This window comes from Caretta caretta, chromosome 6 (assembly GCF_965140235.1).
Source record: "Caretta caretta isolate rCarCar2 chromosome 6, rCarCar1.hap1, whole genome shotgun sequence".
NCBI classification, from domain to species: Eukaryota; Metazoa; Chordata; order Testudines; family Cheloniidae; genus Caretta; species Caretta caretta.
Window position 1 is genome coordinate 109,543,167 of NC_134211.1, and position 16,436 is coordinate 109,559,602.

The window sequence follows — 16,436 nt, forward strand, 5'->3', positions numbered from 1 at the left end:
ATATTATTGCTATTGTGCTGTCTGAAAGGACAACATAGAAGAAAAAAACCAAGAGTTTGGGAAATTGATGCCCCAACTTTATAGAAGTCAAGATTTCTCCCCCTTCCCCTAAGGGATTTCTTAAAGATAATGTTGTCCAAATACCACAAAAGCCAAAATTGTAACTTCCAGAGAAACTGAGGCTACAGTCCAACAAAGATTGCAAAATAAAGAGGATTTTAGAAATCCTAATTTTAATAAACTTCAAAAAAGCAATAAAATTGAGATAAAAGTGTAGAAAAAGAGTCCTGTTTACAATCACCTTTAATAAATGATGGTGACCATAAAGTGGATTTAAACTTTAGTTACTCGTGGAGACATTAAACAGAATAAGGTTGACTCAAGTTTTAGATTTCTAAAAGCAAAACATCTCTCGATGAGTTTCAGGAAAGAGTTTTTGGCCAGCTATAAACTGCTGCCATTTAACAGGGAAAAAAGAATAGCAGAGCCAGTAACGGCTTAAAAATATGTTCAGGTTTGCCATGCTTTGTTTGTGCACATCAGTGTTAAGTGACACTCAGGGACTGAGGATGACATACAGCAGAATAGCTCTATCTATGCGCCTTGGAATTGTTATAATATATTATCCACCACCACACAATCTGAACACCTCAGAAATATCAGTACATTTATACTTACAAACACTCCTGTGAGATAGCAGCAGGATTCCCATTTTACAGCAGGGGAGATTAAAGTCCCAGTTCAGCAAAACACTTAAACATGTGCTTAACTTTAAATCTCTGAGTAGTTCCATTGAAATCAAGTTACCGTTAAGCATGTGTTTAAGTGCTTTGCTGGACTGGGGACAAAATGACTTACCCAAGGTCATTGTGAAAGTCTGTAGCAGAGCTGGACAGAAAAGTTCTGAAACAACCTGCCTCCTTTCCTGCCAGCCTGCTTTGCAGTCAGGAACCAAGGGCTTTCAAGGTTGATGGCAGCCCCCCAGGTGGACTGCCCTGGAGCAAGTCACCATATTATGTGTGATGGTAATCCTCTACAAAATGGAATGACTTAAGTCATCAGCGCTCTACACATGGCTTCTGAGTCCCAGCCCAGTGTCTTAGCCACTGGACCATTCCTCAGGGTTAGAATGGAATTCAAAGATAATGGCAATACAGGATTTCTGAAATAAATTAAAGAACCTTCAATCAAGACATAAAGTGTCCAATCCCATTGACTTCAGAACTTTGCTGAATTGGGCCCAAGTTCAAGAGGGCAAATTGGTTCAAATAAAGTAAGACTTAACCCAGTCTTTCACCTAAAACTAGCACCAAAACATTTAGGTTTGCTAGCATTCAGTTAACTTCTTACTTGTATTTATGTACACAACTGCTTTGGGCAGAGACCAGAAGACCACACCACAATGCTGTAACAAAGGCTATTCATTGGGTACCCAACCTCTCCAACCTGGCTGGAACCAGGAATTACCAGAAATCGCAACAGAGGGCATTTATTCTCATGCAGGTTCCCGAGTAGCAGCCACGTTAGTCTGTATTCGCAAAAAGAAAGGGAGGACTTGTGGCACCTTAGAGACTAACAAATTTATTTGAGCATAAGCTTTGGTGAGCTACAGCTAAGTGAGCTGTAGCTCACCAAAGCTTATGCTCAAATAAATATCATGCAGTGTCAATACCAGTTACTCGATCAAAGAGATTTGACGACATTTCAGTGAATCATCTGAACCTTTTGATGCTCAGCTGAATGGACTCTTCAAACCTTGAAACATTTGCCCATTGCTAACATAAATTCTTACGGTTTATTATTGGAGAGCTAGACTAGTATTTTTTTAAGCTGGTTATTTTCTGCTTTGAGAAGGCAGCTGGAACTAGGAAGTGTATGATTATATTTTATAATTTATGTCAAAGGCACTCTTTTACATACCTATACTTCTAATTAAGTAAAAATTAGAATGATCATTTTTTGCACCCTATAAGGCAGTACACTCGCCACCCGTAGCATCCTCTTGTATCAGGTACAATATTGCAAGGGCCTTTGTCTCCAGGTTGCAGGCCATCCGCCTCTCACCCGGTCTTCCAAAGCTTGGCCATCCAGCTGAGTCACTAAGTTCAGTACTCTTCTAGGGTAACAGACGGTCCAACTGAAAGGCCAGGATAAACATCCCAATAATAATTCTGCCGGCCCTCTTGGGCTCCACTGCAGTGTTCTTACTGGCCTTCACTCAAGGCCTCCCCCACAGGAGCCTAACCTGCTTCTTCAGTTGGGTTTGCATGTCCCTTCCTCAGGGTCTGCTGGGGGAACCCAGGTCCACTCTCTACTCTCAGGGCCACCCCACAGGAGCCTCACACGGCTCCTAGGGAAAGTGGGGGGTTGTCCTACCTGCAAAAGAGTCCTGACTTCTCTGTAGTCTCTCTCCCCGAGACTGACTTCTCAGCTCTGCTTGAATCTTCCCTCTGATTCTCTGCAGCTGGCGAATGCTTAGCACTAAGTTGCCAAATCACCGTTAGCAGGGGGCTAGCAGGTAGGTCACAGGCAAGGCTGAGCATGGCTTGCCTTTAAAGGGCCAGCCAGCCTCTGACAAACCCCAGTTAGGGGCTTGTGCTTGTTACTGTACCACACAGAAGAGATACACAATAGGTAACAATGCAAGGTATGTCACACCCCACTAGTGAGAGAGTTTAAGGGACAGACTGGAAGATGGTACAGAGGTAAAAAGGTCTGGAAGAGTTTATACGGGGCAGGCTAAACACAAGGTAAGGGAGAGAGGGAGGCAATAGAAATGCAAAGCACGAGGTGGTAAGACTGCAGCACAACTGCGTAAAAACAGGCTTTGTGTAGTATGTTCACATGGCCCATTCTCTAAACCAGCGATTTCCAAACTGTGGTGCACAAGCCACGGATGGCCCACAAATCACTTACTGTCGGTCCACAGACAGCTGGCTGGTCGTATGGTGCTGTTTTATTTTCCTTGTTTCCAGCTGCTGTGTTGCATTAAAAAGATTTATTGTACACATTTTGGTTTTCCTTCTAAGCAATCACTGTAGCTGCCACAGAGACGTTACAGAGTTGCATGTGGTGAGGCAGCCCATGTGACTGGAACTGGGAGGTGAGCTGTCCCTGAGATATGCTCTGTTGGGACCTACATTCACTATGAAAAATCCTGAGACCTGCTCTATACTAACTCCCTTTCTGTGCCTGCTTATTAACACCTCACAGCAGTGGATTTAATGCAGCACGGCAGCAAAGATCCTTCTATGTCATATGGGATTGAGGAAGCAAAGTGGTGGTTTGAGGATACATTTAAATAAATACAAAACCATTGGGAGTACGGGCTCAGCATGGTATTCAATTTCCAAGATACTGGAAATACACAGGTGCTACCCATATCAAGGAGATTCAGCCAAACAACGTAAGCCCGCAGTTCTCATGTGGACAGAGAGATTCTCCCCAGTTTGACTTTATACATTTGAATGTAAAAAAAAAAAAAAAAAAAAGCAACAGATTGAAAATAAGAATGTATTTTTTAAGCTGGTTATTTTCTGCTTTGAGAAGGCAGCTGGAAGAAGGCCAATGGCATTTTGGGATGTATAAGTAGGGGCATAGCGAGCAGATCGAGGGACGTGATCGTTCCCCTCTATTCGACATTGGTGAGGCCTCATCTGGAGTACTGTGTCCAGTTTTGGGCCCCACACTTCAAGAAGGATGTGGATAAATTGGAGAGAGTCCAGCGAAGGGCAACAAAAATGATTAGGGGTCTGGAACACATGAGTTATGAGGAGAGGCTGAGGGAGCTGGGATTGTTTAGCCTGCAGAAGAGAAGAATGAGGGGGGATTTGATAGCTGCTTTCAACTACCTGAAAGGGGGTTCCAAAGAGGATGGCTCTAGACTGTTCTCAATGGTAGCAGATGACAGAACGAGAGTAATGGTCTCAAGCTGCAGTGGGGGAGGTTTAGATTGGATATTAAGAAAAACTTTTTCACTAAGAGGGTGGTGAAACACTGGAATGCGTTACCTAGGGAGGTGGTAGAATCTCCTTCCTTAGAGGTTTTTAAGGTCAGGCTTGACAAAGCCCTGGCTGGGATGATTTAACTGGGAATTGGTCCTGCTTCGAGCAGGGGGTTGGACTAGATGACCTTCTGGGGTCCCTTCCAATCCTTATATTCTATGATTCTATGATTTCTTCCCTCCAGCTACCTAAAGATACAGAGGACTGGATAAAAAGTATATAAGGACCATACAGTCATTGGCGATGGGACAGAACACACAAATCAGATCCAGATGCAAACTTTTCCAAATTTAAGGTAGGGAGGGGAGAGTTGGTTTGGTCCATTACGGATTCAAGCGCAGGGAGCAAAATTCAGCTCTTGACCCAGATGTGACCACCTTCATGGCTCTTGTGTTTTGGTTTGGGATCAGTGCTACGAGCATTCTAACAATCAGATATACACAACCTAATCTACAATGACCATTCCCGGGTAACGTGGTCATCACAGATCAAATTTTTCAGCTAGGGCCCTAAACTTACATACACAGATTGAGTGCCCAGCTACTTGACTTGCCTGTGTAGCTGTCTGTATGCATGTAAAAACATGGGTCTGTTTTTGCCTGTGCAAAAATTTGCATTTGAGAGGTCAGCTGGAGACATGCTGCAAATGAGAGCCTGTGTGTCAATACTGCAGTTTTTAAAAGCCTTCATGAAGGAAGGAAAGCAAATTTAGCTCCTGGTTTAGGAAGACCCCTCTTGCACAAGAAGAAACTGTGCTGGACCCCCAAACAATCAAACACCCAATGGAAATTATTCTGACAGAGGTTTTCCGTGACAGTCAATGTGGTCCATGATCCTTTGGCCCTGGTTCTCTTAATAGAAGGAGTGTTATTTTAGACATCTTAGCATTAGGAATTATGGGGAGCTGGCAATTGCAAAATAGGAATGAAGTACAGAGAATGGCACTTTGAAATCATTTAACATGGCTTCATTTCTTTTTCAAGCCTAATAGAAAGCAAATGGAGCAGAGAAGTAGGATGTCTCAGGAGAACATCCCAGACCTCAACCTACACTCCTCTCCCACAAGACTAAAACAGATGTCACCACATGTATGCAGCAGGCTTATTATCTTCTAAGAGTCCACAGTGTTCAGTCAGGGTCCTGCCCCTTTGTGTAAATCACCCCAGTCCTTATTTTTTTTAAGTTGCACACTGAGTGTTAGACCTATAACTACCATTAATATCAATAGGAGTCACAAAACTAAAACTTTGTGCCATAATATATATTATAGGCATACATGCTTAAAAAGAAGGAAAGACAAAAAGAAAGATAGTTGGGTGGAATAAAAAATAGGCTTAACTAATAGAATGGCCTAATGGATAGAGCACTGGGCTGGGACTCAGGAGAGCTGGGTTCTATTCCTGGCTCTGCCACTAGGCTATGTGGGGCAAATCACTTCACCACTCAGGGCCTCAGTTTTCCCATCTGTAAAATGGGGATAAAGATACTACCCTCTGTAAAGTGCTTTGAGATCAACAGATGAAAAGCACTATATAAGAGGTAGTGATTATTAATGGTGAAAAGGAGGGAGGGGGTGTAAAGGAAAAAAGCCACAGCCATTTTCAAAGTAAAGAAATACTATAAAAATCTCTTTCAACCATAAGAATGTTTATTCTTATGAGGCATAGATGGCACTTTGCAGACCCCACTACATCTAAATTAGACTGGGCAGAGCACTTGATTAAATAATGTATGAAACAGTCCAGCACTAATAGCTAGAAGAATAATGGGAGCTAATAGGATTTTCCCATCTCTAATTCCTACTAGCTCAGGAATGCTGGTTAAAAAGTGGTGAAAGTGATGGCGGTAGCTTTGGAGAGAATACAAAATACTTGTGTGTGCTGTAAAATAAGCCCTGAAGATGTGACCATGCTTGAATAATTCCTCTAGCCATGCCCTGTATAAACACCATTTCGATTAGTTAGGGGTGCCCCAGCAGCAGCTTTTGCTTGTGCGCTCATCTTGTCAAGAATATACAGTTTTCATTTCCAGACTTCATGTTTCACTTGTGTGTATTTATTGAACTTTCTTTTTCCACTCTTGTCACTTCCTTGTCATCTTTCAGGGCCCAACCACAGTCTCACACCAAGCTCCTAGTTCCCTTATGTATTTGTATTGGAGCTACACCTAGGGATCAAGAATCAGGACCACAGGCAATGCATGGGGGGGTGGGCATGCGGAGTCACATGTCCCCCCAGATTTCTGCCAGGGTTTATATGCCCTGCCCTGAAGGCCACTGCATGCCACCAGAACCTTTACATTGTGCCCCCCACCCTCCACTATCAACAGTTATGTGTCATCTCTGATCGGGACCTTGTCACGCTAATCACGATACAGACACACACTAAAAAGAAAATCCCTGCCCCAAAGAGTCTAGGTCATGACAAGTGGCAACAGGAGGATGAGACAAAGAAGCAGGGGAGAAGAGGATAACTATAAAGTGAACCAGTTAGTGTGCAGTAAGTGAGAGGTCTCTGCTCCCTAGCTGTTCTGCCAGTTGACTATAATTGATAGGCCTCTTGCTTTGTCATGGCAATTGTTTTGTGAAATGTCCCTGGGGCATCCTGGTACAAAAGGGCAAGAGTCATAGGGTATGTCTACACTACGAAATTAGGTCGAATTTCTAGAAGTCGGTTTTTTAGAAATCGGTTTTATATATTCGAGTGTGTGTGTCCCCACAGAAAATGCTCTAAGTGCATTAAGTGCATTAACTCGGCGGAGCGCTTCCACAGTACCGAGGCAAGCGTCGACTTCCGGAGCGTTGCACTGTGGGTAGCTATCCCACAGTTCCCGCAGTCTCCGCTGCCCATTGGAATTCTGGGTTGAGATCCCAATGCCTGATGGGGCTAAAACATTGTCGCGGGTGGTTCTGGGTACATATCGTCAGCCCCCCGTTCCCTCCCTCCCCCCGTGAAAGCAAGGGCAGACAATCATTTCGCGCCTTTTTTTCTGAGTTACCTGTGCAAACGCCATACCATGGCAAGCATGGAGCCCGCTCAGGTAACCGTCACCCTATGTCTCCTGGGTGCTGGCAGATGCTGTACGGCATTGCTACACAGTAGCAGCAACCCCTTGCCTTGTGGCAGCAGACGGTACAGTACGACTGGTAGCCGTCATCGTCATGTCCGAGGTGCTCCTGGTCACGTCGGCTGGGAGCGCCTGGGCAGACATGGGCGCAGGGACTAAATTTGGAGTGACTTGACCAGGTCATTCTCTTTAGTCCTGCAGTCAGTCCTATTGAACCGTCTTATGGTGAGCGGGCAGGCGATACGGACTGCTAGCAGTCGTACTGTACCATCTTCTGCCAGGCAGGCAAGAGATGAGGATTGCTAGCAGTCGTATTGCACCATCTTCTGCCATGCAGGCAAGAGATGGGGATGGCTAGCAGTCGTACTGTACCATCTTCTGCCGAGCAGCCATGAGATGTGGATGGCATGCAGTCCTTCTGCACCGTCTGCTGCCAGCCAAAGATGTAAAAGATAGATGGAGTGGGTCAAAACAAGAAATAGACCAGATTTGTTTTGTACTCATTTGCCTCCTCCCCTGTCTAGGGGACTCATTCCTCTAGGTCACACTGCAGTCACTCACAGAGAAGGTGCAGCGAGGTAAATCTAGCCATGTATCAATCAGAGGCCAGGCTAACCTCCTTGTTCCAATAACAACGATAACTTAGGTGCACCATTTCTTATTGGAACCCTCCGTGCAGTCCTGCCTGAAATACTCCTTGATGTACAGGCACACCCTTTGTTGATTTTAGCTCCCTGAAGCCAACCCTGTAAGCCGTGTCGTCAGTCGCCCCTCCCTCCGTCAGAGCAACGGCAGACAATCGTTCCGCGCCTTTTTTCTGTGCGGACGCCATACCAAGGCAAGCATGGAGGCCGCTCAGCTCACTTTGGCAATTAGGAGCACATTAACCACCACACGCATTATCCAGCAGTATATGCAGCACCAGAACATGGCAACGCGATACCGGGCAAGGAGGCGACGTCAGCGCGGTCCCGTGAGTGATCAGGACATGGACACAGATTTCTCTGAAAGCATGGGCCCTGACAATGCATGCATCATGGTGCTAATGGGGCAGGTTCATGCTGTGGAACGCCGATTCTGGGCTCGGGAAACAAGCACAGACTGGTGGGACCGCATAGTGTTGCAGGTCTGGGACGATTCCCAGTGGCTGCGAAACTTTCGCATGCGTAGGGGCACTTTCATGGAACTTTGTGACTTGCTTTCCCCTGCCCTGAAGCGCATGAATACCAAGATGAGAGCAGCCCTCACAGTTGAGAAGCGAGTGGCGATAGCCCTGTGGAAGCTTGCAACGCCAGACAGCTACCGGTCAGTTGGGAATCAATTTGGAGTGGGCAAATCTACTGTGGGGGCTGCTGTGATGCAAGTAGCCCACGCAATCAAAGATCTGCTGACATCAAGGGTAGTGACCCTGGGAAATGTGCAGGTCATAGTGGATGGCTTTGCTGCAATGGGATTCCCTAACTGTGGTGGGGCTATAGACGGAACCCATATCCCTATCTTGGCACCGGAGCACCAAGCCGCCGAGTACATAAACCGCAAGGGGTACTTTTCGATAGTGCTGCAAGCTCTGGTGGATCACAAGGGACGTTTCACCAACATCAACGTGGGATGGCCGGGAAAGGTGCATGATGCTCGCATCTTCAGGAACTCTGGTCTGTTTCAAAAGCTGCAGGAAGGGACTTTATTCCCAGACCAGAAAATAACTGTTGGGGATGTTGAAATGCCTATATGTATCCTTGGGGACCCAGCCTACCCCTTAATGCCATGGCTCACGAAGCCGTACACAGGCAGCCTGGACAGTAGTCAGGAGCTGTTCAACTACAGGCTGAGCAAGTGCAGAATGGTGGTAGAATGTGCATTTGGACGTTTAAAGGCGCGCTGGCGCAGTTTACTGACTCGCTTAGACCTCAGCGAAACCAATATTCCCACTGTTATTACTGCTTGCTGTGTGCTCCACAATATCTGTGAGAGTAAGGGGGAGACGTTTATGGCGGGGTGGGAGGTTGAGGCAAATCGCCTAGCTGCTGGTTACGCGCAGCCAGACACCAGGGCTGTTAGAAGAGCACAGGAGGGCGCGGTACGCATCAGAGAAGCTTTGAAAACCAGTTTCATGACTGGCCAGGCTACGGTGTGAAAGTTCTGTTTGTTTCTCCTTGATGAAACCCCCCGCCCCTTGGTTCACTCTACTTCCCTGTAAGCTAACCACCCTCCCCTCCTCCCTTTAATCATTGCTTGCAGAGGCAATAAAGTCATTTCTGCTTCACAGTCATGCATTCGTTATTCATTCATCACACAAATAGGGGGATGACTACCAAGGTATCCCAGGAGGGGTGGTGGAGGAGGGAAGGAAAATGCCGCACAGCACTTTAAGCACAGCACTTTAAAAGTTTACAACTTTAAAATTTATTGAATGACAGCCTTCTTTTTTTTGGGCAATCCTCTGTGGTGGAGTGGCTGGTTGGCCGGAGGCCCCCCCACCGCGTTCTTGGGCGTCTGGGTGTGGAGACTATGGAACTTGGGGAGGAGGGCGGTTGGTTACAGAGGGGCAGCAGTGGCAGTCTGTGCTCCAGCTGCCTTTGCTGCAGCTCAACCATACACTGGAGCATACTGGTTTGGTCCTGCAGCAGCCTCAGCATTGAATCCTGCCTCCTCTCATCACGCTGCCGCCACATTTGAGCTTCAGCCCTGTCTTCAGCCCGCCACTTACTCTCTTCAGCCCGCCACTTACTCTCTTCAGCCCGCCACCTCTCCTCCCGGTCATTTTGTGCTTTCCTGCACTCTGACATTATTTGCCTCCACGCATTCGTCTGTGCTCTGTCAGTGTGGGAGGACAGCATGAGCTCGGAGAACATTTCATCGCGAGTGCGTTTTTTTTTCTTTCTAAGCTTCACTAGCCTCTGGGAAGGAGAAGATACTGTGATCATTGAAACACATGCAGCTGGTGGAGAAAAAAAAAGGGACAGCGGTATTTAAAAAGACACATTTTATAAAACAGTCGCTACACTCTTTCAGGGTAAACCTTGCTGTTAACATTACATACATAGCACATGTGCTTTCGTTACAAGGTCGCATTTTGCCTCCTCCCACCGCGTGACTACCCCCTCAACCTTCTCCCCTCCCTGTGGCTAACAGCGGGGAACATTTCTGTTTAGCCACAGGCAAACAGCCCAGCAGGAATGGGCTCCTCTGAGTGTCCCCTGAAGAAAAGCACTCTATTTCAACCAGGTGACCATGAATTATATCTCACTCTCCTGAGGATAACACAGAGAGATAAAGAACGGATTTTGGTTGAATGCCAGCAAACATACACTGCAATGCTTTGTTCTACAGTGATTCCCGAGTACGTGTTACTGGCCTGGAGTGGTAAAGTGTCCTACCATGAAGGACGAAATAAGGCTGCCCTCTCCAGAAACCTTTTGCAAAGGCTTTAGGACTACATCTAGGAGAACCGCAAATGCCAGGGCAAAGTAATCCTTTCACATGCTTGCTTTTAAACCATGTATAGCATTTTAAAAGGTACACTCACCAGAGGTCCCTTCTCCGCCTGCTGGGTCCAGGAGGCAGCCTTGGGTGGGTTCGGGGGGTACTGGCTCCAGGTCTAGGGTGAGAAACAGTTCCTGGCTGTCGGGAAAACCGGTTTCTCCACTTGCTTGCTGTGAGCTATCTACAACCTCCTCATCATCATCTTCTTCGTCCCCAAAACCTACTTCCGTATTGCCTCCATCTCCATTGAAGGAGTCAAACAACACGGCTGGGGTAGTGGTGGCTGAACCCCCTAAAATGGCATGCAGCTCATCATAGAAGCGGCATGTTTGGGGCTCTGACCCAGAGCGGCTGTTCGCCTCTCTGGTTTTCTGGTAGGCTTGCCTCAGCTCCTTCAGTTTCACGCGGCACTGCTTCGGGTCCCTGTTATGGCCTCTGTCCTTCATGCCCTGGGAGATTTTCAGAAAGGTTTTGGCATTTCGAAAACTGGAACGGAGTTCTGATAGCACGGATTCCTCTCCCCAAACAGCGATCAGATCCCGTACCTCCCGTTCGGTCCATGCTGGAGCTCTTTTGCGATTCTGGGACTCCATCATGGTCACCTCTGCTGATGAGCTCTGCATGGTCACCTGCAGCTTGCCACGCTGGCCAAACAGGAAATGAGATTCAAAAGTTCGCGGTTCTTTTCCTGTCTACCTGGCCAGTGCATCTGAGTTGAGAGCGCTGTCCAGAGCGGTCAGAATGGAGCACTCTGGGATAGCTCCCGGAGGCCAATACCATCGAATTGTGTCCACAGTACCCCAAATTCGAGCCGGCAACGTCGATTTAAGCGCTAATCCACTTGTCAGGGGTGGAGTAAGGAAATCGATTTTAAGAGCCCTTTAAGTCGAAATAAAGGGCTTCATTGTGTGGACGGGTGCAGGTTTAAATCGATTTAACGCTGCTAAATTCGATCTAAAGTCCTAGTGTAGACCAGGGCTAAGTGTGTGTGTAATTTCCAGTAATTTCTTTTCCAGTTTTGGTGTAAATTAACTCAATCCATCGCTCCAAATTTAAAAATAATTATAGATTAGAAAAAACAAATTAAGATAGATCCCAACAGCGGATAGAAAAAACTTGGCAGTTGTCAAAGTTCTCAGCAAAATTTGGTTAGGACCATCACATCCATCCACTCTCAGATAAAATGCCAATAGGTGCTTACTGGACAGTCCTTTCCCCAAGGAGCTCACAGTCTTGTTCAATTGACCCTTGTACAATTTTTAATTGAGCTTGGATTAAAAATGTACTTGAACCCTAGTACAGCATAAGTTATTCAGTGTGGCCTTAACACCAGTTTAGTATGTGCCCTGGATAATGAAGTGAGCATTAAATAAATCAAGGCATATAATTGTACCAGGGATATCATTTCTGTTCTCCCTACTATATCCTCCACTTATCCTCTGAACTATGTGATTTTTTAATACTGAAAAGCATGTTTTGACTTTGATTTCACATGCAAATGTATAAGAAAGCACTGTTGTATTCCGAGTTTGTGCTAACATTTTTATTTTCTTGCCATTACAGTTTTTGTGGATAGTAAAAATCACAGTCCACTCCCACAGAATAAAAAATAATATTTTAAAAGCTTCAAGATTTAGAGTATAATATATCAGGAATTTTGCCTCAGACAACCCACTCCACTATCGATGTGTTTTGTAATATAAAAGGAAACATTTTTTCCTTAGAATTGTGTTTGTAATGCTCCCAAATGTGATTGCAAATCACTGCCCCAGTTTATCATTATAATTAAATACAATAAAAAAGCCATCAAAACTGCTCACATTGCTTGCCAGAAACAAACTAACTGAACTTTTGCAGCACAAGGCAAACAACACACTGCCAAATCCTGCAGCCTTTACTCAACTCTTAGCCAGGCAAGACTCCCACCAGCACCAGTGATGAGTTTTACCCGAGTAAGGACAGAAAGAATTGGTAAACAATTTGCAGGGTTTTAATATCAGAATATTCCAGCAATAACCATCTCTAATAGACACTTCCTTACAAAAAAACATGGAATTTTGCTGGTTATGAATGTTGGTTCTTTTATCTGTGCAATGCTCTGTACCAAAACATTTCACAAAGATCATTACAAAATGCTGGGATAAATACATCCTTGATGAAATTCAACTGAGTTCAATAAGGTCACGCCAGGGATTAAATACTACTTTAGCGTGTAGAACTGAAGACAGTTATGAGACAGTACATGAACCCCAAAGTACTTCTCTCACAGCTCTTAGTTTGTTGTACCAATAGTACAACTATTAAAGAATCCCTAAATTCACACTTATCCACTGGATGATAAAATGGAGCTAGTCTCTATTATTATCCTGTCCAGAGATCCTACAATATGGTGCTGTCCCTTGCTGTGGAGGGGGCAGCACCATGCACATGAAGTGGATGAAACTATCAATCAAGGGCATCTCTGTGTAATGGCCATATTTTCCAGTCATTGAAATATTATGAAGCATTTTATGCTATAAAAGTTCTTTGATTCAGGTATCTGAGGAAAGTATTGCACTTATTATGTGCTATATAGACTGTCATGTCACATGGAAGGCAGCATGGGCTAGTGGTTAAAGTAGTTGACAGGCGTCAGCAGTTTTTTAGTCAGAAGTTTTAGGAGATCTAGTTTTTAGTCTTGAAATTGCTACTGGCCTGCTCTGTGGCCTAACTCTTCTGTGACTCAGTTTCCACATCTCCAAGAGGAGATCACAATAGCTAACATCATAAAGCATTTCAAGACCTCACATAAAAGCTGCTAAGTTCTAAGTAGTAGTAGCTGTCGTGGTCAGTCAACACATTTTGAACACGTGCCTAAAGATTCTTTGATGAGTATGCGTTATACAACTCCAAACAACAACTAAATGTCCCTCTCGAGAGTGGAACTTGGAGAGTGGAAAGAGCAGTAAACATGAAACACAAAGAGAAAGCCACTGCTGAATAAGGTTACCCTGGCCTGAGCCTTTATGGCAGATGCATCAATGGACTCTCACAGATTTTATGCACAGGCAATTGCTTCTAATTTGGCAAGCAGAAGGCAGTTCTGGCTTCCAGCATGAAAAGAAGCAGAGTATCAGGGTAAAACTTACTAGTATCCTCCAAATATGTAGGGTGTAGTCCACATACTGAAGGGCTGAATAAAGAAGTGGCAAAATGCTCCCATCTTCCAAGCCTCAGACTAAGAAAAATAAACTCTTCAAGCAATTCAACAAAGTTCTCTTTGTTCATGGATAGGTCCAACAGATGAAATGGATCCAGTGCAAGAAACCAGTCAAGGAATAGCTTTGCCAGAGGGGGAAGTTCAGAAAGAACCTTCTCTCTAAAAAAGGTTCCTCTAACAGAAGAAGTGTGTGACTATCACATGAGCCTCACAATGTCCAGAATCAAAGCTGCTGATTCTGGTTTTACACAGTCTAAGCTGCACCAATGTCAAAAGAGTTCAGACTGGTGAAAGATCAGAATTAGTCCCAGGATGCAAGGAGGAGACCATCTTTAATCAAGCCAGAAGTGCTCAGATTCATGAAAGGTGCCTAGAAATGCTTCAGGAAGGAAATCATGTTAAACTGGTTCCCAATGCCAAGCTTTGTCCAATTCCCAGCATTAAGCCATGAAGAAGGCAGCCAGATGGCCATTATAGATAGGAACAATCGAGCAAATCCTTCAGCTGGAGGATTCTTGATCATCTTTGTGATCCCAAAAAGACTGAGGGGGAAAGTGTTGCATTTGAAGTCCTTACCCAAGCATATCACAAACCCAAATTCAAATTAACGTTTTCCTCATCAGTCTTACTAACATTTTACTGGAGGGCTTCCTGTCATCTATGGACTTGATAGATGTTTATCTTCAACATGCCACTTCACGCCAGCCACAGAACTGTCCTCAAAGTTACATATGTTAGAACCACATTCAGTACGGGTGTCTTCTTTACAAATTGTCAGCGATGCCAAGGCTGTTTATGAAGATTCCCATATCAGTACTAGCGCTTCTTCTATTTCAGACTCGCCACATCCACCCAAGCTTCCATTTAATGGGCTTCTGTCTCAGAGCAAGTCACAGCATGTGTCGGGAAACAATAGCAGGGACCTCAGCAGACCCCCTACAGCTGAGCCATTCACCTGGAGAGGGTAGAGGGGAAACCGACTTTACCCTACAGCTGCTCTTAATGTGGATAGATCTTGAGTCTCTTATGTGTGAGAGCAGAAGTGCCATGTGTTTTCTTCAATCTAGGGTTATAGCGAGGCAGATCCCTATTCATCCTTCAGGGGAAATCTTTCCGTTGATTTCAGTGGTTTTTGGATTGGGCACTTGAAATAGGGGTTTTATTATTATTTATTTGTATTGTGATAATTCCTCAAGGCACCAACCAACATCAGGGCCCCATGGTGCTAGCTGCTCTACACACACACAGGAGGGGACAGTCTCTGCCCAAATGAGCTTACATTCACCTTTTCCGCCTGACTTCGTAATCCTCTCTGAGGGCCTCACCACCCTGAGGCTGGGTGTGGCTGAGATGTCAAATTTTAAAAAAATAATTTACATAAATAAAAGGTTTGCCTTTTGGTTCCCCAAAGCAACAAAACTAAATGAGCTTCCAAACATTAAGGCTTGCTGCTAAGCAAACAAACTACATTGCAATAGAGACATTGCAAACAGCGGATGCTTCAACCACCATACTTTCTCTGTGTGTAGGCAGAACTTGCTGGAGCAAATCCTGAAGGGTTGGCTGATGGCTGAATTCCAACAGTCTCCAGTACCTCCATAGATATGAACAAGCCCGCTGTGCCGGATGGCTCCAAGAACAGAAATTGTCAGGTAAGACCAATTTTTCTCTTTGGTCCATCATGTTAAACAACCTTGTGTTAACTGGTCCTTAAGAAATGAGAGCCTGATCCAAAGCACATTGGGATCAAAGGAAAAATCCCCACAATCTTCAATGGGATTTGTATCAGACCTATATTGACAAGTCCTAATGCAATCTACAGTGCATGATTATTTCACAGCTATTCAAACTGCAGGTGACCTTCCATATCACATGTTCCCTAATAGCCACCAGAGAGGGTTTAGACCACGTGTCAGGCTTAATTGTGGATTTTAACTTGGTTCAATAGTACTGAAATTAGGAATACCCTAATTGTTCTTTTGCTTCCCCTCTCCCCTATGTCTGGTATTAATGCAAGTGACCTTTCCTAGTGCCTAGTGAAAAAAAAAATCAAGTTTGCACACTGAAACAATGGTACTATCATTGCAGGCTGAGTTAATCTAAACCCCACTACTTGCAGTTGGAAAGCAATTTTTTATTACTGCAAATGTAAGATGAATAGTTTCAAACGGAGAACCCAAATGATAATAGGGATAGGTCACTAAGGACCCTGCCTGACATTCTGTGCAGCCCCTTTTGACCCTAAGCACAACACCCAATTTGATTCACACAATCAAACACAGTCCTATAACCTCATTTCCAGTTATGTTTATGCACTATTTTTATTCCAAGTGTAACCCTTCTGCCCATCAGAGTTGGCAGCAACAAGGGCCGGGTTCAGTATCTAGGGGTTCCATTCTAATAACACAATGCAAAACCGGCTTGAGCCCCCACCCAGTGACCTGGGACAAATATATACCACCCCCGGTGGGCGCCTCCAAGAGGCAATACTTCCCCTCTCGCAAGCACAGAGTCTGAGTGTAGCAAAAAACCTTTTAATAACAGAGAGAAACAATGTGGCATTATGTTGGGGAAACACCACCAAGAGGATTCATATGAGCAAACCCATGAGCAAAAAACCCACTCCAAGCAAATTGGGGCATGTCCTTTCCCTTTGGTTCTTGAGTCCAGCAACCCAAAATCAC

General features: G+C 44.9%; 2 protein-coding genes across 3 annotated transcripts in view; one reads left to right on the top strand and one right to left on the bottom strand.

The window, feature by feature from the left end:
• The window catches only part of PPP2R5C (protein phosphatase 2 regulatory subunit B'gamma), a 374,584-nt gene that overhangs the window by 49,115 nt on the left and 309,033 nt on the right, over positions 1 to 16,436 (top strand). For both annotated transcript variants that reach the window (XM_048853964.2, XM_048853965.2), the window contains exon 2: positions 15,282 to 15,404. In XM_048853964.2, coding sequence (XP_048709921.1) covers positions 15,379 to 15,404 — 26 coding nt within the window. In that variant the 5' untranslated portion in view covers positions 15,282 to 15,378. The remainder of the gene's footprint in view (positions 1 to 15,281; positions 15,405 to 16,436) is intronic.
• Positions 9,376 to 11,485, bottom strand: LOC142072366 (uncharacterized). The gene is made up of 2 exons (XM_075129029.1): positions 10,597 to 11,485; positions 9,376 to 10,008 (listed from the first exon to the last, which is right to left on the bottom strand). The coding sequence occupies exons 1-2, from the start codon at positions 11,174 to 11,176 to the stop codon at positions 9,467 to 9,469; spliced, it is 1,122 nt and encodes a 373-aa protein (XP_074985130.1). The 5' UTR covers positions 11,177 to 11,485; the 3' UTR covers positions 9,376 to 9,466.